The following is a 26,331-nucleotide window of genomic DNA, read 5'->3' as shown; positions in this document are numbered from 1 at the left end:
CCTCCCTACATCCAAGCTGGCAACTAGGGGTCGGTGTATGTGACAAGATAGGGAGCTTTAGCACATAAACAAAGGAACTGTGCAGGCCAACCAGTTCTGAAACAGCTGTTTCATGGCCTTTAACTGTCACAAAATAGCAGTTATTATTTTTACCAACTCCTATATTATTGTATTGCCTGTTTTTAAGTAAATTGTTTCATCTTCAAATGATATCCAACTTTGCATAAAAAAATAAAAAAAACCCGTCTTTCTAGGTTTAATTAAACATATAAACATATCCATTTGACATGCAGGCTTTGTTATCCATAGGTGTGAGCTTAAAAATTATATGACAGTCAATGTTGCTTTTACTGTAAACATTTGTAAATGTGAAGTGTTCAGATGCTCATTTTAAAAGCTAAGTCCACCTATAATGAACATAAAATATATGTAAAGTTAAAGCGGTAAATCAACCTAAAAGCTAAAAGTGAATATATTGCAGCTTACCAACTCTTAGATGTGGCATCTGCATTAGGTTTTAGGCTTTTTTCTTTCATTTTTACCTGATGAGCCAGCCAGAAAGTCTGTTATCTATTTCAATTTCCTTTAACAGGCCAACCTGACCAGTAAACATTGTCAACTAGAGGGTTGAGACAAAACATTTAACACTGACAGGGATGCTTGAAGTTCCCAGCTTTTATTTATGTAAAACCTTTATCCCAGAAAGAAAAAAAAACTTGCTGTGATTGTTTCAAAAGTGTTAGCTTTGTTGTTTAACTCCATCTAAATTTTCTAGTGCATCTAACACTACCCTTTCTACAGGTTGACAGTGCTGTTGTCCTAAGGTGACTCTCCATTGTTTCTCTATAGATTGGAGCCACCCTAAGTCCAGAAGTGTATTATTTGCCAGATGACTAGGTGAAAAAAAGGAAAGAAAAAATAGCCATCCCATTTAAAGATTAGTACGGTCCAAATATATAATTTTTTTGTGTGTACCTGTATAGTAAAGGAAGCCTACTCCCAGGCCCTTTTAGCTTGTTATTTAAGGCCTGTGCACACTCCTAATGCTCCGTACACAGGAGCGGAATTTCCTTTGGAAAAATCTTGGATGGTTTTTCCGACAGAATTCCACTCAAGCTTGGCTTGCATTCACATGGTCACACAAAAGTTCTCTGAACTTTCGACCTTCAAGAACGCTGTGACGTACAACACTACGACAAGCCGAGAAAATGAGGTTCAATGCATCAAATTGTTTCTGAGCATGTGTAGGAATTTTGCTCATCGGAATTGCTACAGACGATCGGAATTTCTGATCAGAATTTTTTTCATCGGAAAAATAGAAAGCCTGCTCTCAATCTTATGCTGGAGAAAATTCTGCCAGCAAAAGTCTGATGGAGCATACACACGGTTGAGATTTATGACCAAAAGCTCACATTGGACTTTTGCTGGCGGAATTCTGATCGTGTGTACGTGGCATAAGAGTAATGAAAAGTGAGGCCTGTGCTTCTCTGGCCGTTTTAACTATGATCAAGCAGAAAGAGAGATATCCCCACCCTTCTGGAACCTTTGAATCAAATATGTAATATATTGCAGCTTGCCAGTCTTTGGATAAGGTGGCTACGTTTGTTTTCTTATTTAGGCTTTTTCCTCTTAATTTTTACTTGATAACACACTTGCTGTTCTACGCTTACTCACTCTCCATTATTGTTACCCAAGCTGGACTTCAAACATATCTTCCTCTCTTCGTATTAATTTCATAGTAGGTGGGGGGTTTAGTAGTATGTAGAAAAAAGGTAACCTTGTTTGTTTCTTTTGGTTCAGCTCACAGGAAGTGATTATGTACTTGCCGAAAATGTTTCTAGCTTCCTGTGCACTGCAATAAAATTTCAAACAATGACATCAGCCTTCCCAGTTCTCTTCTGGGGACTACAAAAAAAACACACCCTCTATTATGGAGATGAGGGAAGTGGGAGGTGTTGTAGTTCAGGTCATGAGGCTAGGTTGGAAATGCCACTTATCTATGATTACAATGCAGTGAGTGAGCATTGTCTTCCTAGAAGGGTAAGTGTTATTGACAGGCTAAAAAAAGAAAACTAATGTAGCCAATATATCTGAGGACTGGTAAGCTGCAATATATTACATTTTTTGGGGGGTTTGGATATCAGTTGATGACACTTCTTGATGTGCTTGGAAGATGTAAATAATACTTTAGTCCTATGGTGGCAGAGCAGATGGCTACAAACAAGCATTCCGTTTTACAAATATATAGTTATGTATTTCATCCCATGTATTATGCACCTGATTTTAGGGAAATATTGATTCTTAAAATTAGAAGTTCCTTAAATAAACCTTATATTTTTTGCTTACTTCTATGTAAGGATGATGCCGAGGTGGAGGTGAGTAACACAGAAGTTGAAAAAGAGCCCGAAGAATCAAAACCAGTGGCAGAAGAAGCTTCCATAGAAGTAAAAAAAGAAGTAAAATTACCAAAGAGATGTAGGATTGGTGGCTACCCCTGTAAACAGTGTGACCGCGTTCTAATGTCAATGCAAGGCTTGCGTTCCCATGAGAGGAGTCACTTGGCACTAGCCATGTTTACTCGAGAAGACAAATACAGCTGCCAGTTCTGCTCCTTTGTTTCTGCCTTCAGGCACAAGTAAGCATTCTAAGAACGAATAAAACCTATTGTGTTTGATTTATGGGTGGATGTTATGTTTATTTATGCACATAATAATATGCTCATCTCTGGCATTGTCTTGAGCAAAATGTTTTTAAATTTCAGAAAAAGCAACCAAAATGGCATGTAAAATGTAAGCCAATTTTATAGTTATATTTTCCTTTCATGTGTGTTTTTGTTGTTTATATACATTCAGATTGAGAGACAATTGCATTTAAAGGAACATTATATTAAAATGATATTAAAGTTATATTAAATTAAAAAAATTAAAACAATCAATGCAGGAAGGACCAATGCATCATGAAATGCCAACCACTGAGATATCTTGATATTAGGAGAGCATTTAAACCAGACACCTCTGTAATTAATTCACTCACTTAAATGCATATGTGTGTCTCTTGGAAATATTTGGTTGTCCTCTCCTTGACCCTTGGAGAAATGTTCAGTAACATATGCAGATAGCAAGAATCTTTCTGGAGGCAATCATGTATTTGGAGATAGGACAACATGAACATGAAAGTTATTACTGTGTAAGGTGATCCTTCAAGCTAGATGCCCTTTGTCACAGTGCAAACATATATCTCTAGAATATTTGTCCAAACCAATGTGCTAATTGTTGAGCAACAACAAACTAAACTAAAATTAAAAGAAAACAGAACTTGAAGCAAACTATGCAGATATCTGTAGACAGAACATGATACGTTCTACGTTATCTTAAATTGACACACATGACACACAATCCTTCAAATTTCACGAAGGCGCCCACAGAAATAGGGAGCTAAAGGCTTCCCATTTCTATAAATTATCAGATCGAACTAAAAGATTATCAAATGCCCAGTGCATAAATTAACAAAGTCAATGCATACATAGATACATCTTATTCAGTCAAATAAATAAAAGAAAATTCATTACACATCCAGCCGTAGATCTTATACAGTAGTGCATGTAAATGTAAACACAGTGCTAATCAGCAACAAAAAAAGGAAGCAATTTGCACTCTCTCTCTCTCCCTCTCCCTCTCCCCCCCCCCCCTCCAAAAGTTTAATTATTTAAAGCATTGCTTAGGTTGGACCTCTTTTGTCAGAAGCAAGTGAGATGCCTCAGGATTCATACAATTAATCAATAACAAATAAAAAGTTTATTTTATTTTAAAATGTCCCTTTGTTTTCTCCCAGTTTGGATCGACACCTCCAGGAACACCATGGACATTACAAGCCATTTAAATGTAAACATTGCCCATTCAAAACTTCTTCAAATAGCCGTCTGAAAACACATATTGCAAAGGCACATGGAGGTGAGATTTTGGAATGAAATAGGTGTGGTGTTCAGATAGTTTTGTTGTAAAATTAGATTTACTTCAACTTTGCCACTAATTTTCTTGTATAACATTTTCAGGTGAACATGCCTACAAGTGCTCATTTTGTTCAATATCAAAAATGACAATCAGTCAGTTAAAAGATCACTGTATAAAGGTCCATGGAAAAACTCTTACACTACCAAAGCTTCGAACTATGGTTCCAAGTAGCCCACGTGCCAAACAAAGTACACGGATTGGGAAGGAAGGTGCGGACGGTAAGAAGACCATTCTATAGAATAAATATCATGTTTCTTGTTGATACTAAAACATGTTAAACTATTTTTTCCTTTTAATGAATTTCTGTATATCTAGATACTCCCTTATGTATCAACACATGAAAGCAAGTGTTTTCTATACTATGTCTTGTTTTACTTCTCCTGCACATACCCTCATTTTTTATATTCTAGATGGACAGATAGCCAAGGTAATCTCAATTAAAGTGTAGCCCCACTTTCGTGGGGGAAAAAAATAGTAAATGAAGAAATAATATAGCGTTCTACAATTGTTACACAAGTCATATTGTAATTGAATGTTTTTAAAAATGACCTATCCTTTTGAACCTGCAGCACTGTAATTTTCTGTAAAATGCAATGCAACATGGCTACCTGGAGGTGTTCTGTACACAGAATGTGTACAGGATGCCCCCCAGAAACATAATTTTCTGCTTGTGTGATTGGCTCACTGATTTTCCCAGAATTCTGCACTAAGATTTCAGACCGTTGCAACAAAAATTAAATTTTTGGTGAGATACTTCCATTAGGAAATCACGTTTAAAGGGATGCATACCCTGCAGCTTTCCTCATTAGTGCCCTGCAAGTGCTGAGGCTGATTGATAATTATGAAACCACTCCCATTAGGCTAACTTTCCCACATGGACACAGACAAACACACACTGATTTCTTCAGAATAACAAAGGTAGGAATCTGCAACATATTTGGGTTGTTATATTCCACGCTTAGGTTCAAAAAGGCTGCTGCCTCCCCTGAGGTGCTTTAATTAAAGCTCCAATACAATGAACTATGTGTGTAACAGAGTGAATGGCGCTGCTGGTCAGGCAGCACTATTCACCCTGTTACACACAGAAATCTTCAACAGTTTGTTACGTTTTAAAGTTATACTAAAGTCTTGTCTTTTTTTTTTTTTTTTGCTTTAAAACTAACAAACATACTTAACTGCGCTGTGTAGTGGTTTTGCAGAACAGAGCAGCCCAGATCCTCCTCTTCTCGGGTCCCTCTTTGGTGTTCATGGCCAGTGCCCCCACAGCAAGCAGCTTGCTATGGGGGCACCCAAGCCGAGCTGCACATCTGTGTGTCCATTCAGATACAGGGCTGCTGTGTGCCCCCCCCTCCTGATTGGCTAACCGATTTTGACACCAGCGGGAGCCAATGGCGCCGCTGCTGTGTCTCAGCCAATCAGGAGGGAGAGTCCCAGACGACCTAGGCACTTGTGCACATCGCTGGATAGAGATAGGGCTCAGGTAAGTATTGGGGTTTTTATCTTAATGCTTAGAATGCATTACGATAAAAAACCTTCTGTCTTTACAGCCACTTTAAGTAAATGAAACATTTTACTGATGCTAAATGTTTCTGTTCCACTTCCTACTTAAATTCCTTTGTACCGTGCAGGTTGTATTGTGGGATTCAATTGGTATTTAGACAATATTTGCTTATCTTGAAGGTTATCTCAGTCCAGCTTTAAATTTATACACACTGCTTATTAACATGTTTACATAGTAACAGGTTTACATAACTTGAACTTCTTCAGCTAGATCCTATGTCTTTCTTTGTATTTATCATAAACTGAAATATTGACTACAGCAGGTTGGATTGTCAACCTGTAAGTGTGACTATATGTTTTCTTTTATAGAAGCTACATATTCTGAGCCACCAGATGTCCAGCAGCAGCTCAATCATTATCAGTCAGCTGCTTTAGCCAGAAATAACAGCAATAATAGTCCTGGACCTCTACCTGTGGTTACAATAGCACTAGAACATAAAGAAGAATTTATCCTCAAGTGTGAATTTTGTGACTTTTCCTCTGGGTATATCCAAAGCATTCGCCGTCACTACAGGGACAAACATGGAGGAAAGAAGCTGTTTAAGTGCAAAGACTGCAACTATTATACATGCTATAAGTAAGAACAACCCACAGGGTTTAACTAAACATTCCATCAGAATTGTGAAAATAACTATGCATGAAGGGTAACTGTGAGAAGAGAGGTGGGTGTATGGGGCACATGTTTTTAGCTGATGCCTTTTACCAAAGTTCAGTGGGTGTTGGGAGAAAATCTCAATCCCAGCTCAAAGTAATTGAGTTAGCTTTTCATGTAAACATTCATTCAAAAATTGTGCATCAGAACATTTTGTTTCCTGCCATTATTGAATCAACTAATTTCAATCAAAAGACCTTGAAATTGCATCCAGATCTGCTGTTTGAATGGGATTCCAAATGTATTAAACCACTTTTATTACAATATGTACAATTCTTCCCAAACAAAAACCACATTAACAGTTACAAATGTATATATTTGAGAAAATTTTCTTATCACTACTGATTCAATGCCAACAACCATTAGAAGATCAAACGAACATTCCAAAAACAACAGTTTTCTTATTAAATTCTACTGGTGTATGTCCAGCTTAAGAGTAAGACTCTGTAAGCTTGTCTGGGTTAAATTTTATAAATCAATACATACATGTGCATGCTCCGATGATGAGAAATAAAATGTGCATGGAGTTTGTAAGTCTTTCTTGGTTTGCATAGGTTTCCTCCTGTGTTTTCTTACCAAAACAGATGTAGGTTAATCAACTTCCTCTCTTGCATGTGTAAATATATTTTGCAAGATGTGATATAATACATTTCAGGGTCAGGATTTGTGAATGTTGAAATACTCTTGCACCTGTAATAGTTACAAAAGCAACTATTTTAGGCTGTTGCCCTAATTGTTGTATTGGTGTCAGATGGTATTTTAACGGTGTCTCACTATCAAAAACTGAGCAATTTAAGCCTCTTTAATGGAGATGAGCAGGCATAGGCAGTGTCAAGTAGACATGTGCATTCGTTTTCGTCCGAATGCATTTTCGTCCGAATTTCAGGTATTTTCGTTTTCGTTTTGACAAACGATAACGAAAGTGCAGATTCCGAAAAACGAAAGATCCGACATAAATAAATGCTTTTTTTCGTTTTCGTTGTTACAACAGTTCGATATAGAATAGGAGATTCGAAGTGACCGTTTGATATAGAATAGGAGATTCGACGTGACTCCATATGTCTATTGAACCTGTGGTCGAATGTGCCTAAGTTTCGTTTACCTCTATTAGTCCTATTATATAGAAAAGCTTCGACAGAGAGTAAATATTCGACATAGAGAGAACAGAATCGACAGAGAGAAACGATACTGGAATTGGGTGGGGGAAGTAAATTAAAAAAAAATAATGATAATATTCGACGGGATCGTTGCACGTTTATAATAATATTCGACGGGATCGTTGCACGTTTATAATAATATTCGACGGGATCGTTGCACGTTTATAATAATATTCGACGGGATCGTCGCAACTATACGACACTGCAATCGTACATTTCGGCAATCGAATGCTCCGCCTATAGGCTATATAGTTTAGCAGCTCCATCGAATCTTCTTTATCCATTCGACAGATACCATAAGCCTTCCAAGACAGATTCGACTGTAATTCATGTGGATTTTCGGACGAATGCAATTTTTGCACGAAAAACGAAATAAATAAAAACGAATTTCGGGAGTAACTAAATAAATAAAATTTACGGACGAAAACGAAAAAACGAAACGAAATATTCTAGTCTGCACATGTCTAGTGTCAAGAGGCGCTGGGGGAGATTTTCTAAAATTGGAGAGTGCAAAATCTGATTCAGCTCTACACAGAAAGCAATCCACCTCCAGGTTTTATTGTCAAAGCTTAATTGAACATGCAGAAGTTAGAAGCTGATTGGCTACCATGCACCGTTGCAACAGATTCTGAGTGCACCAGTTTTAATAAATCTTCCTCACTATGTTACTCTTGCTGGGCTGAAAAGTTGTGGCCTACAGCTGTAATCGCCCAGCCTGTACAAAGTATTGACAGACAGCTGAGAGGAGCCACAGTTGTCAGACAGTTTTTGCATGTATCCACATTTAAAGCAATTTCCTTTGGTATGGACATCTGTCCCTAACCGCAGGTAAATACATGTGGATAGCTGCGGAGCCCATCATTCTCAGATAAAAGGCAAGTGACAAAAACACCTTTACTTATGTGGTGCAAGGTCTGAACATAAAAACAGGGACAGAGCAGCGGCTTCTAAGTGTAGCAGTTAAAACCATAATGGAAAACACAAACGAGCGATAATGGGTATCAATATCATCGTGCTGTCCCGGGGACTGCCTGGTGTTGCTGGCTGGAACATCCGTATGGCTGTCTTGTGTCCAGTTACACTGGTGGAGCCCAGCTCTCCCAGAAAGCTGGGACAGGGATCAGCGTTACACAGGAACCACGGCGAGGTGTCGTCACTTCAGGTACAGGGTCAGTGGGGGGGTGCGCGCATTCGGAGCATGCATGCTCCTTCCTCAGGCTCTGCTGGGGGTACGGTTGCCACCTCATCCCTTTAGACCCGAACACATATTAATTACACAGGTTCTGTGGCTGATTATGGTGGTAATTAAACTCTCTCCTTATCTGCATTTAATTAGCCGCAGAACCTGTGTAATTCAAAGGTGTCCGGATTTAAAGGGATGAGGTGGCAACTCTAGTTGGGGGCCATCTTTTAAGAGGGTTTCATATATATATATATATGGATGATATTGATACCCATGCTGTTTGTTATCACTCGTTTGTGAGTGTTTCCATTATGGTTTTAAACTATTAAATGCTCTAACTGCTACACCTAGAAGGTGCTGCTTTGTTCCTATGTACCAGTCCCATCCCCATAATTTTATATATATAGCCTCACCCAGAGTGCACCAAATGAACCCATTGTTTGTATGTTATGTAGTGCAAGGGTCTGCCTGGTTACATACAAATTGAAAGTGTTTAGGTTTGACATCATATTATATGGTTTTGGTAAATCTAAAGGAAAGTTGTACAAGTAGATTGTATAATGTATGGCCAGAATTGGCCATAGTGATGTGGAATTATTGATTGCATATCTTATTTTAGTTTATTTTTCTTCAACAGATCTGCTTTTACCATGCATGTTGAAGCAGGCCATTCATCTGTTCCCCAGGAGGGGCCCAAAGATCTGAGATGTCCACTCTGCCTGTACCATACCAAATACAAACACAATATGATAGATCATATTGTCCTGCATAGAGGTAAAGACTTTGTTATAATGTGATCTGACTTGTTTCATATTGTAAATGGCACTGGACAATTTGCAAAGCAGGGGTGATTTTCCTTGCTTGACTATCTACTGACTCACTGACGTGCAACAAGCATACATCATGTGAATGTCATCCTTCATGCTTATATCTGATCAGCGGTTCACTAGGTTGTAAATCCAGGATATAAGGATGACAGCCCTAGAGCTGATGTCCTGTATTTCTGTCCTCACAAATTCAATTTAAGCAGGCTGCTAAAGTGGTTCTAAAGGCTGAAGGTTTTTTACCTTCATACATTCTGCATTCAGTTTTATGGGCACAGAGACTAGAGCTTGGGAGCGAGCACATAGGAGTTCACCCATAGCAAGCTGCTTGCTATGGGGGCACTCAGCAGGGAGGAGGGCCCAGAGTGCCAGCCGGGGACCTCAGAAGAAGAGAGTTGGGGCTACTCCGGGAAAAACCATTGCACAGAGCAGGTAAGTATAACATATTTGTTATTTAAACACTTACCGTAACCTTCTTAGCGGTATTCCCGAGGATGGCTCGGGGTGAATTTTCCATACCAAGAGCGGTAACCCCCAGCCCCACTCGGGATTGCATCGCAGTATCCGGGGGAAAGTTACTTACCTTGTCCCCAGGATGCTGCGATGTCCCCTTGCTGTGTGTGGTGGCTGTGTCTTCCACCTGATGTACTGCATGCCAGGCTCTGTTTCCTGCGAGAGGCGCAGCGCACGGTGACGGAGCCCAGCGGGAAATTCAAAAAGTGCAAAAAACAGAACACATACAGTACACTGTAATCTTATAGATTACATAACTGTATCAAATTATTTCACCTCCCTTTTGTCCCTAGTGCTTTGTCCAGTGCCCTGCATGCATTTTTATATTATATATACTGTTCTTTCTGCCTGGAAACTGGAGAATGTCCATAGCAACCAAAAAGTGTCCTTTTACGTGAAGAGGTTTTAGACAAGCTAGAAAACAGCGATAGTACATTAGAACACTTGCAGAATTGAGCGATAGTGATTCGTGGGGAAATTCATCATCAGAGACAGAAAGTGACGACATCGACAATTCTGCAACTGAGCAAATTTGTTTGTAGTGTTTTTAAATTGATTACATTATTGAATACATTTTATTATTATTATTTTTGATAATTATTTATAGTTAAATATAAATATTATAATTTATGATTTTGTGTTTCAAACGTTATCATACCCGGATGTCTACTAGACTCTTGTTTGGACAGATTTAAGTGAGTTATTCCTAAGAATTACAGGCCAAAACGCCAAATTTCCATGCAAACCAATATACCGCTTTCAGCATCAAAAATCTGACATAATCATACTACCAGGAAGGTTAAGGACCGCAAGGTTTTGCCCCCTTTCTGGACCAAGCTAATTTTTGTAATGCGTCACTGCATTACTTAAAATGACAATTGCGCGGTCGTGCAATGCTGTGCCCAAATAAAATTGATGCCCTTTTTTTCCCACAAATAGAGCTTTCTTTTGGTGGTATTTGATCACCTTTGCGGTTTTTATTTTTTGCGTTATTAACAAAAACATGGCAACAATTTTGAAAAAGATATATATATATATATATATATATATATATATATATATATAATTTTTTTTTTTTTTTACTTACTGCTATTAAGCCTATCCAATAAAAAATAAAATATAAATCAAATTTCTTCATCAATTTAGGACATATTCTACATACATATTTTTGGTAAACAAAAACCCACTAAGTGTATATTGATTGGTTTGTGCAAAAGTGATCGCTTCTACAAACTATGGGATATTTTTATGAGATTTTTTTTATTTTTTTATTTTTTACTAGTAATGTCAGTGATCAGCGATTTTTAGCAAGACTGTGACATTGCGGCAGACAAATCAGACACTAACTGACACTTTTTTTGGGATCCAGTGACCTTATTACTGTGATCAGTGCTAAAAATATACACTGTTACTGTACTAATGACACTCGCAGGGAAGGGATTAACCCCAGGGACGATCAAGGGGTTAAGTGTGTTCCATGGGAGTGTTTTCTAACTGTGTGGGAGATGGACTGACTGGGACAACACAGAGATCCATGTTCCTGCTTAACAGGAAGACAATATCTCTATGTCCTCCCCTGTCAGAATGGTGATCTGCCTTGTTTACATAGGCAGATCCCCGTTCTGCCTCTGTGGGGAATGATCGTGGGTGGCCGATGGCCATTGCGTTTATTGTGTTCATCGGACCCACTGATTGGCTCCCCCTCTGGCCAATCGGTGCATGCGTGCCCACACAGACTAGTGCACTAAATGACGTACAGGTACGTTGATTCTTTCAGCCGTGCCACCTTGCCGCAGTACAACTGCTGTGGGCCGTCGGCAAGTAGTTAAACAAAACATTTGCGTTTACAAACCCTTTAATTTGCAATTCCAGTGACAGGCATAACGTATTTTGTAATTTGCACATTCAAGAATAATGATTATATTACAGAGCGATAAAGTTGGCAACAATGTATTTTTATACATGCAATTGCAAGGTAATATTATTGTGTATTACATACAATATGTATATTATATATATTAACTTGTACTCCATAATTATGGCCATACACAGCCTGGTCTTTGAGAAATTCATCTGATTCAGCTTGTGATGGCTGATAAGGATTCATCCATGTAGCGTTTTATTTGTAGAGAAACCACGGGCTTTCTACCATCAGTAGCAGTCACACCCACAAATTTTCTAACCTATTTGATGAGACTGGCTGCCGATTGTTCAAACTATAAATGTAAGGCATGCTTGGTGAAAGTTTCATTTGCTTTTCTTCATAAAAAAGGGTATAGGACTTTTACCAAACATGTACAACATTCACCTTTTGAGCATGTCATAGACTACGGCAACTCCGAGCAACACATATGTGACAAATATTTCAATGAATGCAATATCACCAGAACACCATGTTTAAAACTGCAAACAGGATTTTTTTTTTTGTCACCTACAGAATGCCTTTGTGTTGGTGATAAATACATTTCCTGTTTGCATTTTTTTGGTGTGCTGATGATGATAAATTTTTTGGACTTTACTACGATGGCACCATCCGTCTGGTCACCATAACAAATACTTTATTGTCAGTTGCTGTAAGGAGTGTGCTCTGTACTTTTGGACTAAATATCTTGTTGATGCTCATTCTCGGAAAGATATTTTCTATCTATGGTCAACCATACATTGTATTTTCAGTTGAATTAACCCTTTAGTCACCACGGTATCCATTATTTAGAAACACAATGTTAAAAGTAATTGAATCATATTTTTTTATTGTTCTATGTAACTGCAGTGTATGCCATTAAAACTGCTTGAATGCATCTTGGGTGACCATCCTTTTGCAAATGCTGGTCCTGTTTGGCACTATTTTCAATTCTTATTTGTCTCTGTTCTTTACAATCTCAAACAAGATTTAGAATGTTGTTAAAGAAATGGCTTTCGTGATTGAGCATACATCAAAAGCATGACCCTGTTTGTTGTCAGCTGCAGATCTTTGCCAGAGCTGTGTAAACAGTCCAGGGTGGGGACCATTTTGCACCTTGCTGATGGAAATATTTGGTTACTGAACTAATCCTATTATATACACATGTATTCTCAGTAACAGGTATATGGAGAACTAGATGCAGAAAAATTTAGTACATAAGAAAATGCATAGATACCCATGTTCAAGTAGTTGTACTGTACTTGGTTATGTTCTCAATACAAAAATAGTTCTTGTACAAATTGGAAATACCTTGGAATTACCTGAAACAGCCCTTTTATGTAGTAACAAATATGTCTGTTAGTACAGTACATTAGACTTGTTAATATGTTTTATTATATTTGAATAGGGCAAAACAAACTTGCAAGTTATCAACCATTTGTAAATCCATGCAGATATTGGATAACACTGCTCTTTTTGTCCCTGAAACACACAATAGACCACTATAAGCTTTCAAGTTTTATGTTATTTGACTGATCCTATGGTTGCCGCTTAGGTGATCCCCAATTGAGATTAAAGTCAACATGCCACAAACCTGAGCAGTTGAAACTGATCATATGAACAGAAAACACACAAGTTGCCGTTGGTAAAATTCCATGTCAAAGCAAGCTGAACCTAAAATTTTATGCAAATGCCTCTCAAAAAGTGTCAGGTTTAGCCCTTCCGCACTCTACCTATCAAGCCACCTTAGGAGAGGAGAGGCTGTCCATCATATTAAAGTAATAGTAACAGAGACTTGGGGGATGAGGTAACCTTTTTGCTGCAATAGTCCAAACATGCACATAAATTACCCTACTTGTAGCTCTGGTTCTGTTATTTGTTTTGACATGGCGTTTTGACTGAAAGTAATGCCTGCTTATGCAGTTTTTATAATGCCTCAGTATACATCTCCTGGGTTAGTGAACGGTAAACATTCATACAGTTTTTCATCTTCATAACTGTGTTTAAGAGAAACAAACTGTTTGGGGTTAACTCTGCTTAAATATTTTACATTTTAAAACTTTATTTTTTATAGACAAATATTCACATGCACCATTTCATGTTTACCCAACCAAAAAGAAAGGATTATTTATTTTTTAGTCCTGACCATAATAAAGACAAAAAAAAATGCAAATCCACTTTACACTTCCTTTACATGCGTTAGTGTGACATGCAATGGAAACTAGAAAGTCATCATACAAATTGTACTTTATGGTACTTGGAGATTGGATTCTACCGCTGAAAGTGTACACAGACTTTTATGCAGGGCTTGAAAATTATTTTAGCCATCTCTCAAGATAGAACACCAGTTCACCATGTGAGGGAACCAGTTCTTTCTGTGTTGAATTTTTTTTTTTTGTTGGGCTAATAGGCTGTTGTTTTCCTGTCATTTATAAGATGAGCATGGGCAGTGTATTTAGTCTATGATGTGCCACCTTGTAAGATACCATTCTATTTGCATGCATGAATATTGGATACAGGGTTGCATCAGTGGATTTATTTGGCAATGGTGGCATTTACTTGACATTCATTTTGGATCACTATCTAGGTGTCAGGGAAATCATTAAGGGGTGTCAATGGCCAGCAACTGGGTGTCCTCACCTTAATGAGCCTTGCATCTATCTCCTGTCTTGGTATTGACTGTAAACTATGAGTAGGCGTACTGTTAAACACTGTGAAAGAAAAAATACACGATGACTAAAAATGATATTCAACTGAAAACAGCCTTCCCTCCCCTAACCATGCTGCTTTCTTGTATATCCATTTATGAGATGTATTTGTATGACATTTCTGTGCCTCTGAAAAGTAGCAGGCTATAGGGGTTGATTTACAATAACTGGAGAGTGCAAAATCGGAAACCAATCCAGGTTTTTTTGTCAATGCTTAATTGAACAACCTGACTTTAGAAGCTGATTGGCTACCATGCACAGGTGCATCAGAGTTTGCATTCTCCAATTTTAGTAAATCAGCTCCTTTGTATATGATGACTGTTTTAATATTGCCTACTTTTTTCTTTTATTCCTATTATTATATCTCAATTTGTTCATTCTTCTTTGTATTCCAAGCATACATGACCAGTATGCCATAACCCTAATATTGACAGCTGCTTAAGGACTCTAGGTAATAATTAGCTGAGAAGAAACGTTCTTGGGGTTGGTAATAAAATTGATATAATGGTCTGTGAACATTAATTTCGGCAATTTTATTACTTGAAAATTTATAGCAAGAGTTGCAGCAGCAGAACAGCTGACACCATTATTCCCATGTTAATATGGGTAAATTCTCTCAGGTGCAGTGTTGTCAGGGTGGATACACGTTGCTCTCTAAATGCATGTGTTAGTGTACAGAATAAACCTTGCCTTAACATAATTGTTTGGGTAGCCTGATACCGCTCTTAAATGACTTCAAGAGAAATTCCAGTGAGCTATGAGGCCTATCTAGCAAAATTTTAACTGTGCTTTAGCATGGACAGTTAAATGGTCTACTCGATTTACCATAACCTTTGTAACATTCTTTGTAGGCCATTGTTTCCAGACTACAGATAGCTACTTATGTTCACTGGAAGCATCTGCTTCCTGAAGCATATGACTTACATGTACAGTAACTTATTTGCTTTGTTTGCTGTATCAGAATCCCAAAGCATTACTAACACACTGTTATATCATACTGTATATTCTGCATGGGAAACACAGCAGAAAGTTTTCTCCTGCAACACAAATCAATGAGCAATATATTCCCACATCATGAAATTACAGGCAAAAGGGACCTGGGGGAATGGATGTGTGCTCTATCAGCAGTGCCTGATAAATAAATAGAAGTCTAGGAAGGTATGCTGTACCGACTGTATTAATTTTAGGGCATACTTAAGAATGCAGACTTGTTTCCAGACTATAAATATTAAAGTATTTGTATATTAAAGTATTTGCATACTCTTAACAAACGGTAAAAATGCAAAATAAGACCCACCTACCTCTGTAGCTGAAGTCACTGGCAGAAACTCCTCCTCAAAGCAGGGGTTTGGCAGCCATCTAATGTAAGCACACAGTAAGAGCTTTAACCTTTTAGAAATTAACCAAAACCTGACTTTCAGAATCTGTTGTGGTTTATGAGGACACATTAGCCCATAACCAGAATACCCGCAACTAGAAGGTCAATGAAGGCTTTTTAAAACTCTTTTACTGTTTGTTAAGAACATATACATTTATTGTCCATAAACTGGGGACAGGTACATGTTTATATTCAGTGTATACCATACATGTATAATAATAAAACCAATCCAAAATGAGCCTTTTATATTTGGGGAAAAAAAGCCTGAAAATGTATATATTTGAAAAATAACAGGTAGAATCTTATTGGTGCTTTTGTGTAAAACACTGTCCTTTTAGATCATTTAAACCCCAATGATTTCAGAAGTATAAAGGCACACATAAGCATCAAGTATTTGTTATGAAGTCTTGCAGAAAGAGGTGGGATCCCCCAGTGATTGAGTTATCACAGCCCCCAAAAAGAAAGGGGGGGGGGTTGTTAATTAAAATAAACATTTTCATATTCAAATGCATGTTGCTTATATTTTTAATTGTTGGAAAGTTTCATTTGATTGGGGGGCCATTATAGTTACTGCTGTCAGGTAGAGTGGCAGGTTTTCTGCTTGCACGTATCTCTTGTTCTTTGATCTGGGTTATCGACCTTTTATGACTACTTAAAGCAAGCATACAAAAGGGTAGGTCAGTTTGCCAGGATTGAATATATATATATTTTTTTGTCTTCTTACTAGTGTGCTTATGTTAACTCTCAGCTGAACTATCAAGCTATCAAATGGCTGGTGTCATAACTGACCACATGTCATGTAGCACCATGACAACGGCAGATCAAACAGGGGCCAAGATGACAACTTTGTTAACTGAAAAGGATAGGAGGGTTTATTTTCACTCTAAATAGATTACTATGATGTTCTAAAACAGATATGTCAACTTTCTGTCAAGATACAGATAGGTGAGTTGTCATTAATGACTGACTCACTTGCAGCTAGTGAAGTGTCCTTAACGCACATTCTCAACACAGTGACTTAGTTGTCATGGACAGCTCCCAGTAATGGCTTATGATCAGGAGCTTTTGATCATGTGACCACTGTGACAATCAGTCACAGCGGTCACATGATCGGGAAGCCTGACTCCTGCCATCTAGATCCTCCTAAAGGATTGAGGGATGGCATTGGCAAGGGGTAAACCTAAATTTGCACATGCTTGTTCCAGATCAGTGAAAGAACAATAGGGGTGATGGGCCTAAAAGCTGCTTCTTCAGAACTCAAGTAGTTCTTTATTTAGGTCCTGAAAGATTCTCAACCACTGTTTTTTTTTTTTTTTTCTGAATCTCCTACAAATCTGCAAATCTTGTTTTATTCCTGTTGTGTTAACAATGTTTGTTTTTACCTTTTTTGTAATATTTTGGCTGTGCTTATTTTTATGTTTGCCTTCTACACTTATTTTATTCTCAGTGTTGGCGTAGTTGATTTATCACAAGTGTATATGTTGTTGTGCTGGAAATGTCTTTTCAGGGCCTTGCAAAATGCAGTCCTCAAAGGTCATTGTGGAACATGTTACTGTTCACATTGCAGGATTGCCTTGCAGAGTGTGGTTTAAAGTTCTTTGTTCAAAATCTATTCAAAGTCTGCTGGAGCAATGTGCTGTAGAAAACTATTTCTCAATAATTTCAGCAGAAATTAAATTATACCAGTCCTAAAAAGACAAATTACAAAATTAAGCTGAAAGAAGGAGGTGCATTCCTTTCTGTAGATACTTCTCTTTTTATAGGGCCAATAAACGAGATATGGTGTGGTATCTATTTACTAGCAATTTAATCACTGAAATATCTATTGATTGAATGTTGTTGCCATATGCATATTCGTACATGACAAGTGTATGTGAAGTTCATACAGCCATGGGGCTGCTTACAATCGGAAAACAATGGGCTGTATGAGGAACATTTCCTACCAGTCATGTTTTCTAAAGCAACTCAGTGAGTTCTTATTTGTGCTATGGACTCCTTGATCATCATACAGAAATGCAAAATTTTGGGTATCTGAAGACATTCAACATATGTTCATGGGAACCTTGAAGTATTTGTTTAACTGGCATATTCTGTTTGTATAAAAGTAAAAAAAATAATTATCATTGCCCTTTTTTTTCTTTATTTTTAGAAGAGAGAGTAGTCCCCATCGAAGTTTGTCGCTCCAAGTTATCAAAACAACTGGAAGGAGTTGTGTTCCGCTGTGACAAATGTACCTTTACCTGCTCCAGTGATGAAAACCTGCAGCAGCACATTGAGAAGCACAATGAACTAAGACCCTACAAATGCCAGCTTTGTTATTATGAAGCCAAGCAAAATGAGGAACTAAATAGTCACCTTACAGAGGAACATAAGGTATGCTTTACTGTTTTTAAGGATTTGATTAAAAATAAGAAATGTGTGTAAACTATTTTCAGTAAGTACACACTTTTCAGTTGTTGTTCTGCATTAACCAAAATGTTTTTTTTCATAAATGTTTAAAGTTTATTTTGTGTTGAATAAAGCAGAGAAAGCATGAAACCCCTGTCAAGATTTTCTTCTTCTTGTTCTTATTATTATACCTGATATATATAGCGCCCAACAGTTTTTGCAGCGCTTTACAATGTAGAGGGGGGGGCAGCACAATTACAGTACAGTTCAATACAGTAGGGGTAGGAGGGCCCTGTTTGTAGAGCTTACATTCTAAAGGGAGGGGGTAGTGGTACAAAGGTAATAGATGCAGGGGATGATTTGATGTGAGTGGCTCGGGGACAGTTGTTAGGTGGGTGTGGGATAGGCTTCCCTGAATAAGTGAGTTTTTAGGATCTCCTAAAGGTGGACAGGTCAGGGGCTGATCGGACATACCAAGGCAGGGAGTTCCAGAGGATGGGAGAGGCTCTGGAGAAGTCTTGAAGGATGGGAGGAGGTAACAAGGGAGCTAAAGAGCAGCAGGTCCTGGGAGGAGTGGATGGGATGATTGTTGTCCCCACTGTATAAAGTCTCACTCTTTGTTTTGGTGATCATTGTCATTGGAGCAGTAAGCAATGAGTTAAATTTTAGAGTTGTCACCGGAGCTTTTTTGCTACCTACAATAAAATAAAATACAGTATGTATGTATATATATATATATATATATATATAATCAATCATTTATTTTACTATATATCCACACTTTTAATGTATGCACACAGCATATTGTATAATGTTATCTATGCTCGTTAAAAGCCACATATTGAAATTTAGTTTCTTTCGCTAAGAGTTAAGCAGGGTATACATACAAAATGATTATCTGGAGAGCATCTGGGGTGCGTTTTCTAACTTGTCTTAAATGTGCGATAAACACATCAAAGACCCGTGTTAACACTATAGGTGCATTGGTTCGCATTAGTCTCAGCGTTAGAATTTTTTGAAAGTGTAAACTTAGCCTGAGGGCTTTAAAGTTCTGTTGAGAGGTAACATAAGCACACTGTCAACTGTGACAGTTATTGCCACATGCATGCCCTCAATGTAACTGTTTTTGAAAAACGTTAAATCAGAAGAGTCCATTCCTTTTTCTATTTGTATGTAAATATGTGAAAGTTTCAGCTTATCAGAAGCGAACATGAAAGTGATATAGCTGGAAATTATATTTTACAAAGCACAGCTGAGTTCCAGTGTAGTAATTCCATAACTGCCAAACCTCCCAACTGTCTTTCTGGTACCACTTCTTAGCTAATATAGCACTTGGCATAGAACAACAGGTTTTAAAGCAACGTTTACATTTATTATGAAAAAATGAATAAGGGACATTGTACATGAGGGTGGGCTTAGAGCCAGGGACTTTATAGCATACCCTTCTACATGGTGATACTTGTATTTTTCCATTTAGCATGACCTCGGGATGCTGAAGTCTCTGCTACTTTCAGGTGCTCACCTGAAATTGAACAGCAACTTGGACCGGAAATTGATGGTGCAAGTTGCTAAGAAGCTTTCAGTCAGCCAGCATAGGTGCTATGCAGGGACCCTGATCCACTTGACTGCTAGTGCATCGGTCACTGTAGTAAAGCAAAGGGAAGATCGGGGGCACCTTTTTAAATGTCAGTTTTTTTTTACGCTAGTATGCATCCTTTTACATACACAATTGATTGTCTTGGATATCATAATCACATAATACAATATTTTCTATGTTCTTCATGGTCCTTTTGTGGTCCTGTAAGACATGATTTGGACATTTTCCAATTAATCATACATGCACCATTTTGCAGAATATATTGTGTAGTAGTACTTGATAAGACCCCCCAAGCTCTGACAATCTTATTAGTTGAAGGTATGCAATTGTTTTTAGTGCTACTGAAACTTGGATATAAATAGCTGCACACTCTAATGTTATGCAGAAATGGGTGTCCTCACCAGCTGTCATATCTGATTTGTTTTTTTAGGTGTGCCGCAATTTTGAGCTTGTTGGGCTAGTTAATTTGGATCAGTTGGAACAAATGAGAGATAAAACAGAGGCTTCAAGCAGTGATGAAGAAGAATCTGCTGCTAAGCCAGAAGGTTGGTAAATGTTTTAACTTGAATTTGAAATTATTATTTTTTTTAATGACCAATATTTTTACAGATCAGATGAAATTTAGCATTCTCATGGCTTACATTATATTTATAGGCTGACTGAAAAGTGTAATGTCATCAGTGGTGTTGCACAAGTTTTCCAAACAGGATCATCACTAGCTGCTTCTGAACCAGTCATAAGGCTCAGGAGCCAGTCAGACATACGTTTGGATGGCCATCTTCTCATGTTATGAATAGCTGTACACATTTCTTTGTGAATTAAGTGACATTAATCTGTATAAAAGAGTGAAGTGTTAGTGTATAGTAACAGCTGTCCATCTATTATAACGCCTACTTTTTTTGTTTAGGTACCATGCAGGACCCTGATGTCAACATTGCTGCTGAAGAAAAGCGTTTACCTTGTGAATTCTGTGGAAGAACATTTGCACTTAGAACAGAATGGGAAAAACATGTTTTAAGGCATGGCATGTAAGTTAGGAGATTTTCAGAAACTTATTGACCATACAGGTCTGATAAAAGTGAATGATTGTAACCTTTCTAGCAATCTCTAAACCCCCAAAAAAGAAATCATGACTTGGGGGTTCAGGTTCCTTGTATAATGTCACAGAGGAGCTGATCAAATCCTTGTTTTTAATTATATGTAAGCCACAATTGAACAATAGAAAAAATATGTGGTCTCAGAGTTTCTTCTCTTATTTTTATTTTTTGCTAAGTTTTTTATGGCCAAGTAATTTTATGGCTATTATAGCAATATTGCTATAATAACATCATTGTCTTATTCTAATTGGAGCTATTCTAACTTTTTTAAATATAGGTCTTTAAAGAGTAGTTTTACAAAGAGTTTTATACATGGCAAAGGATTACCAGAGCATCAGGTTAGCTAAAGAGACATCATAGCAGTGGCTGACCTCTTTCTGTCAGACTGAACTTTCATAGTGAGCTGCTTGATAAAGAATGAGTCACTAATGAGTTTTTTAAACAGACTTTACAGAAGTGAAATCATTGAACCTTGGACAATATAAATGTATAATTATGTTTAGTCCTAAACATAATTTAAAAGTATTATACAACCCCTGTATGAATAATTCCACATATGTTTAAAATGGAACAGTGAAATCACAGTACCCGTAAGATTCACTGTTACAGTGAACTGGTCTAAAGCCTAATGCAAGAGCTATTACCAACATGCTCATTGCTCCAGAAACTATACAGTGGTTGTCCTGTGTTTACTATCATTTATTGTATATTCCTGACTGATGGAAGTTGCCATTGACTGACTAGCTCAAAAGCAGTCCCTTTGCTTGTAGTGATGATGATGGTGACTATTATTCTATAGTATTATTATTGTTTCAATATAAAGAGAGAGAGACAGTACAGTTACAATAAAATAGAAGAGGGTTAGGAGGGTGCTGCTCATAAGAACGTAAATATAATAATGTGGCGCAAGTGGTACAAAGGAAATAACTGTGAGGGATGGCCTGATGGAAGAATTAAAACTTCAGTTGTTAGGTGGAGGAGGGATAGGCTACCCTAAAGAGATGAGTTTTCAGGGATCACTTAAGGTGGCCAGAGTAGGAGATAGCCAGACAGATTGAGGTAGAGAGTTCCAGAGGATGGGAGAGGCTCTGGAGAAGTCCTGGAGATGAGCACGAAAGGAGGAGACTAGGGAATAGGAGGTCTTGGCAGGAGCGGAGAGGATGGTTTGGATGATATTTTGAGACAAGACTAGGGATGTATCGTAGGACAGAGTTGCCAATGACTTTTTATGTTGTTAGTATTCTCCACTTTATTCGCTGGGCAGTAGGAAGCTAGTGGAGGGATTGGCATAAATGAGTGGTAGACACTGAGAGGTTAGTGAGACAGATTAGTCTGGCAGCAGCATTTGTGATAGACTGAAGGGGATAACCTGTGTAGAGGAAGGCCTATGAGAAGGGAGTTGCAATAGTCCAGATGAAAGATAAGAAGAGAGTGAATGAGTAGCTTGGTGGTTTAATTCGTTAAAAAGGGGAACATTTTAGAGATGTTATGAAAGTGAAGTTTACAGCTGTTGACAGTGATTGGATTTGGGGTTAAAAGGACAGGTTAGTAGTGATAGTTGTATTATTGATAGAAAAGTCAGGGAGGAGGGCATGGATGGAGAGGAATATCACAAGCTTGGTTTTAAAAAGATTTAGATTGATGAAGTGGCCGGACATTTATATTGATATGTCAGTAATTAAGTTAGTAATGAGGAGTAATGAGAGGAGACTGAAGGGGGGTGATGGGGTGAGTAAAGAGAGAGAGATTGGCGTGTCATTGGTGTAGAGATGGCATTGGGAGCCATGGGAGGTTACCAAGTGACCAAGACAGGAGGTGTAGAGAAGAGAAGGGGTTCAAGAAAAGAGCCTTGGGGGACCTTTACAGAAGGAGGGAAGTAGAGGAGGAGACAGAGATGTAGGTAACGCTGAAGGAATGCTGTGATAGGAAGAGAAGCAGGAAAGAACATAATCTTGGAGGCCAGGAGAGTGGAGTCTATTGAGGAGGAGTGGGTGGTCGGCAGTATCTAAGGCAGCAGAAAGGTCTAGTAGTGAGAGTATGGAGTAGTGGTCATTGGTTTTAGCAGTTAGCAAATCGTTGGTGAGTTTTATTAGGGCAGTTTTTGTGGAGTGCTGTGAGCGAAAGCCAAACTGGAAGGAGTCAAGTTTGGTGGGGTCAGATGAGGGCTTTTTATGTATGGAGGTGATCTGTGCATGCTTTAGGGGGTGGGGAAGGTTCCAGTGGAGAGATGTTGAAGATGTGAGTGGGAGAGCATAGGATAGAAGAGGGTGACCATAGTAGTTGTGAGGAAACAGGATCCAGAGAACAATTGGTTAAATGGACATCTGAGAAAAGTTTGGTAACCTCCTCAGTAGTAGCTGGGTCAGAAAAGAAAAGTATTGAAAGTGCTGTTAAACAGGGTATGTTAACTGGGGACAATATCTGTACAGTGAAGATGTCCTCTCAAAGTGCACCAATCTTGTTTTTGAAGTGATTGTCACTCACTTGAGCAGTGAGTTAGTTAGTAGGTGGAGATGGTGGGGGACAAAATAGAGAGTTTAAGGTAGCGGAGAGTCAATGAGGATTGGCAGACATCATATTAATAAGATTGACAAAGTATGTTTGGCAACATGAAGGCAAAATTTTATTTTAAGAGGGCAGATTTGTATAGGGTGAAGTCTTGCAGGAATTTTGCTGGTCATGCACAGGCATTCTCTGTCTCTGCACCATAACCCCCCACCCTTATCTTAAAGAAAATTTAAATGCTATTTTTTGAATTTTGATGGCTGTGTTTATTCTACAGGACTGTAGTTGCAGTTGAAAATAAGAAAGAGAATGAAGAAAACCGAAAGCCAAAAGAAAATGTTGGGGATAATTATAATGAAGCAAAGCTAGCAGAGGAAAGTATTGACACTTCACAGCAAACAAAAACCTCATGTCTGAAGAACTTTGTAGTGACCAAAATGGAATAATTATTTTAGGAAACCCAATGTTGCTTGAACACGAACACTGACACAGTTGAGGAAGGGATAGAAAGCTGCTTTTTTTCGGACTTGTAGCATCTTCTATTTTTCAAGCACTGATACTCGTACGAGTTTGTATAAAGTTCATTTATTTAAATGAGGAACCGAGTCAAGGAATGACTCCACTACATCCTTTCTTCTTCATTAATATAAATTTTGGTTGAACAAGGACTAATGGAACTTTTGCTTCACAGTACAGACTTTCTGGTGCACTCTTTTCTGCTAAGAATGACTAATACTGCATGGCAGTACTTTTAAAAAGCACCACTTTTGGGACAATTTTTTAACACGTACTTTCCATTCTGTTGCATTTACTCTAGAGATGAGAAGTAAAATGTCTTTTTTTTTTTTTTTCTGTTAACTTGCATTGGTCACTATACTCCTAGTACCTCAAGAAAAAAATTCCAAGGGAGTTCTCTGCATTTACCTAAGCTGCTTTTCCAAGCAGATGAATGTCAGGAAAGCTTGCTAAAATAGTGAACAAAAAAGAACTAAGTATGTGGAAAATACACACAATATTCTTGAAAACCTTTTGTGGGCTTTGTCTTAAAAATACTGTGATTTTTTTTTTCTAAGTTTTAATAAACTAAAAAATTGAAAACCTATTAGAATACAAGGTATCTATTTCTAAACCGTTGTACAAATACTTTTTTTCTTAAAGGTTCATTTAGGAATTCAGATTTTTCAACCTGTTTATTAAATACTACATTATACCAATGCAGCACGGTTCTGAGTTTGACAAGAGGAGGCTCTGGTTAATGTAATATTAATGTTTACCATTTATTTTGTATCCCAGCCCAACCAATAAAATGCATCTGTTTTTTAGTATACTAATCTGCATATGAGGCACTTCTCATAAATGTTTGGTATGATGCAAAGTAAAATGATGTCTGATAGTAGGACATTATCTTGTTACAGAACGATTCTCCATCTAAAGATTGTATGTTTGCCTGAATCCTAGGAATGAATGTGTACCACCCATGCCCCTGGAGAAATCTAAGGGTTTCCACGTGTTAGATGCTCATCCTCCAGTACCTAAGTGTATGTACACAGAGTTTAACAGAACTAAAGTTTACTGCTACTAGATGCACAAACTGAGCAGATAAACAATTGAAGGCAATGCAAAATTTAAGGCAGCATACATATTCAAATCACAGTATGTTCCCTCAATCATTTAGAATACCCATGTACTAAAAAAAAAAATGATATTAGGGGTCTTCAATCCCAACGAACAGCAATTGTGGCCATTCAGTTCCCCTACTGTTTAATCTATATCCACAAAGCTGAACCTTTTATGGAACCTTTACAAGGCTATCCCTTTTCTAGAACAGACCATTCTTTTACATTTTTTGGCGCTTGGCGTTTTCTTTACTTCAAGCTCTAGAAATGATGAACTGATCTTCAGATATGTATAATTTTTTTTGTTCAAGTTTTTAACAAATGTTTGTCTGTTCCATTCAGAAAAGTAATTACATCTTGAAAGATTACCACTCTAAATGTCTAGTTAATATGCATATGTCTTGTTTTAAATTACCATGTTGCACTTTTTTTATGTAACATTTTCAGTCAACATGCAGTTAAAGTGGTCATTCAAATTTAGCATGGGACTCTTTCAAATACTGTACAAATTTACCTCATTCCTTTTGCAAGTTTCAGTTTTACCTTGCTGGAAACTGCTAGACAGGCATCTTTAGAGATTGCTTTTGCAAACCTATGTGCTTTGTACATAAATTTACACTTATCCTAGGCTCCAATAACTAATTTATATGTAAGAAGGACACATTAAGTTTGTACTAATTGTGAAAATGGAAACTTAATGAGGCTCCAGCTTAAAGCTGTGGCTTAAGAAACCATTTGTAAATTATTTTTTTGTTAGGGCAGAAAGTAGATGATAGACTTTGAAAACTGCAAGATACTGATTGGCCTTTTCTTGAAGCTCCTTGTACATGCTGAAACAATGGAGTGGTTACCAAAAACTGTATGACATGCGAAGTGTGATGCTTTATCACTACTTTATTTTTTAAATAACATGTAAATATTGTAATCCATTGGACTTTGCTTTGCTAACCAGTTAATTAAACTATGGGACCATTATTGTTTTACATGACTGTTTGTAGTTCTTTACTGCTTTTTGTTGTTGACCGCTTTGCTAAAATATAACTGTATATTCAAGCAATAATCTTACCTTTTTCAGTAGGTGTACATTATACACCAACATTAAAGTGTCATTAAACCTTGATGCAGAATGTATTTACTGCAGTCACGTGACAGATCTATATTGCTCCCCGCGACACTGTCCTATCTAGAGGAGGAGCAATTTAAAAAAGTGATCCAGCTATTCACTTAACCCCAGAAGGTGTAT

The 26,331-nt window shown here is 37.7% G+C and overlaps 1 protein-coding gene across 2 annotated transcripts in view; it reads left to right on the top strand.

The window, feature by feature from the left end:
• Positions 1 to 26,071, top strand: part of ZNF462 (zinc finger protein 462) — a 110,268-nt gene extending 84,197 nt beyond the window's left edge. For both annotated transcript variants that reach the window (XM_077475174.1, XM_077475176.1), the window contains exons 5-13: positions 2,358 to 2,635; positions 3,832 to 3,950; positions 4,052 to 4,228; positions 5,880 to 6,147; positions 9,200 to 9,336; positions 18,035 to 18,258; positions 20,301 to 20,415; positions 20,778 to 20,898; positions 23,750 to 26,071. In XM_077475174.1, the coding sequence (XP_077331300.1) occupies positions 2,358 to 2,635; positions 3,832 to 3,950; positions 4,052 to 4,228; positions 5,880 to 6,147; positions 9,200 to 9,336; positions 18,035 to 18,258; positions 20,301 to 20,415; positions 20,778 to 20,898; positions 23,750 to 23,918 (1,608 nt within the window). In that variant the 3' untranslated portion in view covers positions 23,919 to 26,071. The remainder of the gene's footprint in view (positions 1 to 2,357; positions 2,636 to 3,831; positions 3,951 to 4,051; positions 4,229 to 5,879; positions 6,148 to 9,199; positions 9,337 to 18,034; positions 18,259 to 20,300; positions 20,416 to 20,777; positions 20,899 to 23,749) is intronic.
• The last annotated feature ends 260 nt before the right edge of the window (positions 26,072 to 26,331 follow it).

Source organism: Lithobates pipiens, unplaced genomic scaffold, assembly GCF_037356315.1.
Source record: "Lithobates pipiens isolate NorthernLeopardFrog02 unplaced genomic scaffold, aLitPip1_a1.2 Scaffold_13, whole genome shotgun sequence".
Classification (NCBI taxonomy): domain Eukaryota; kingdom Metazoa; phylum Chordata; class Amphibia; order Anura; family Ranidae; genus Lithobates; species Lithobates pipiens.
This window is presented reverse-complemented; position numbering and strand designations above follow the sequence as displayed.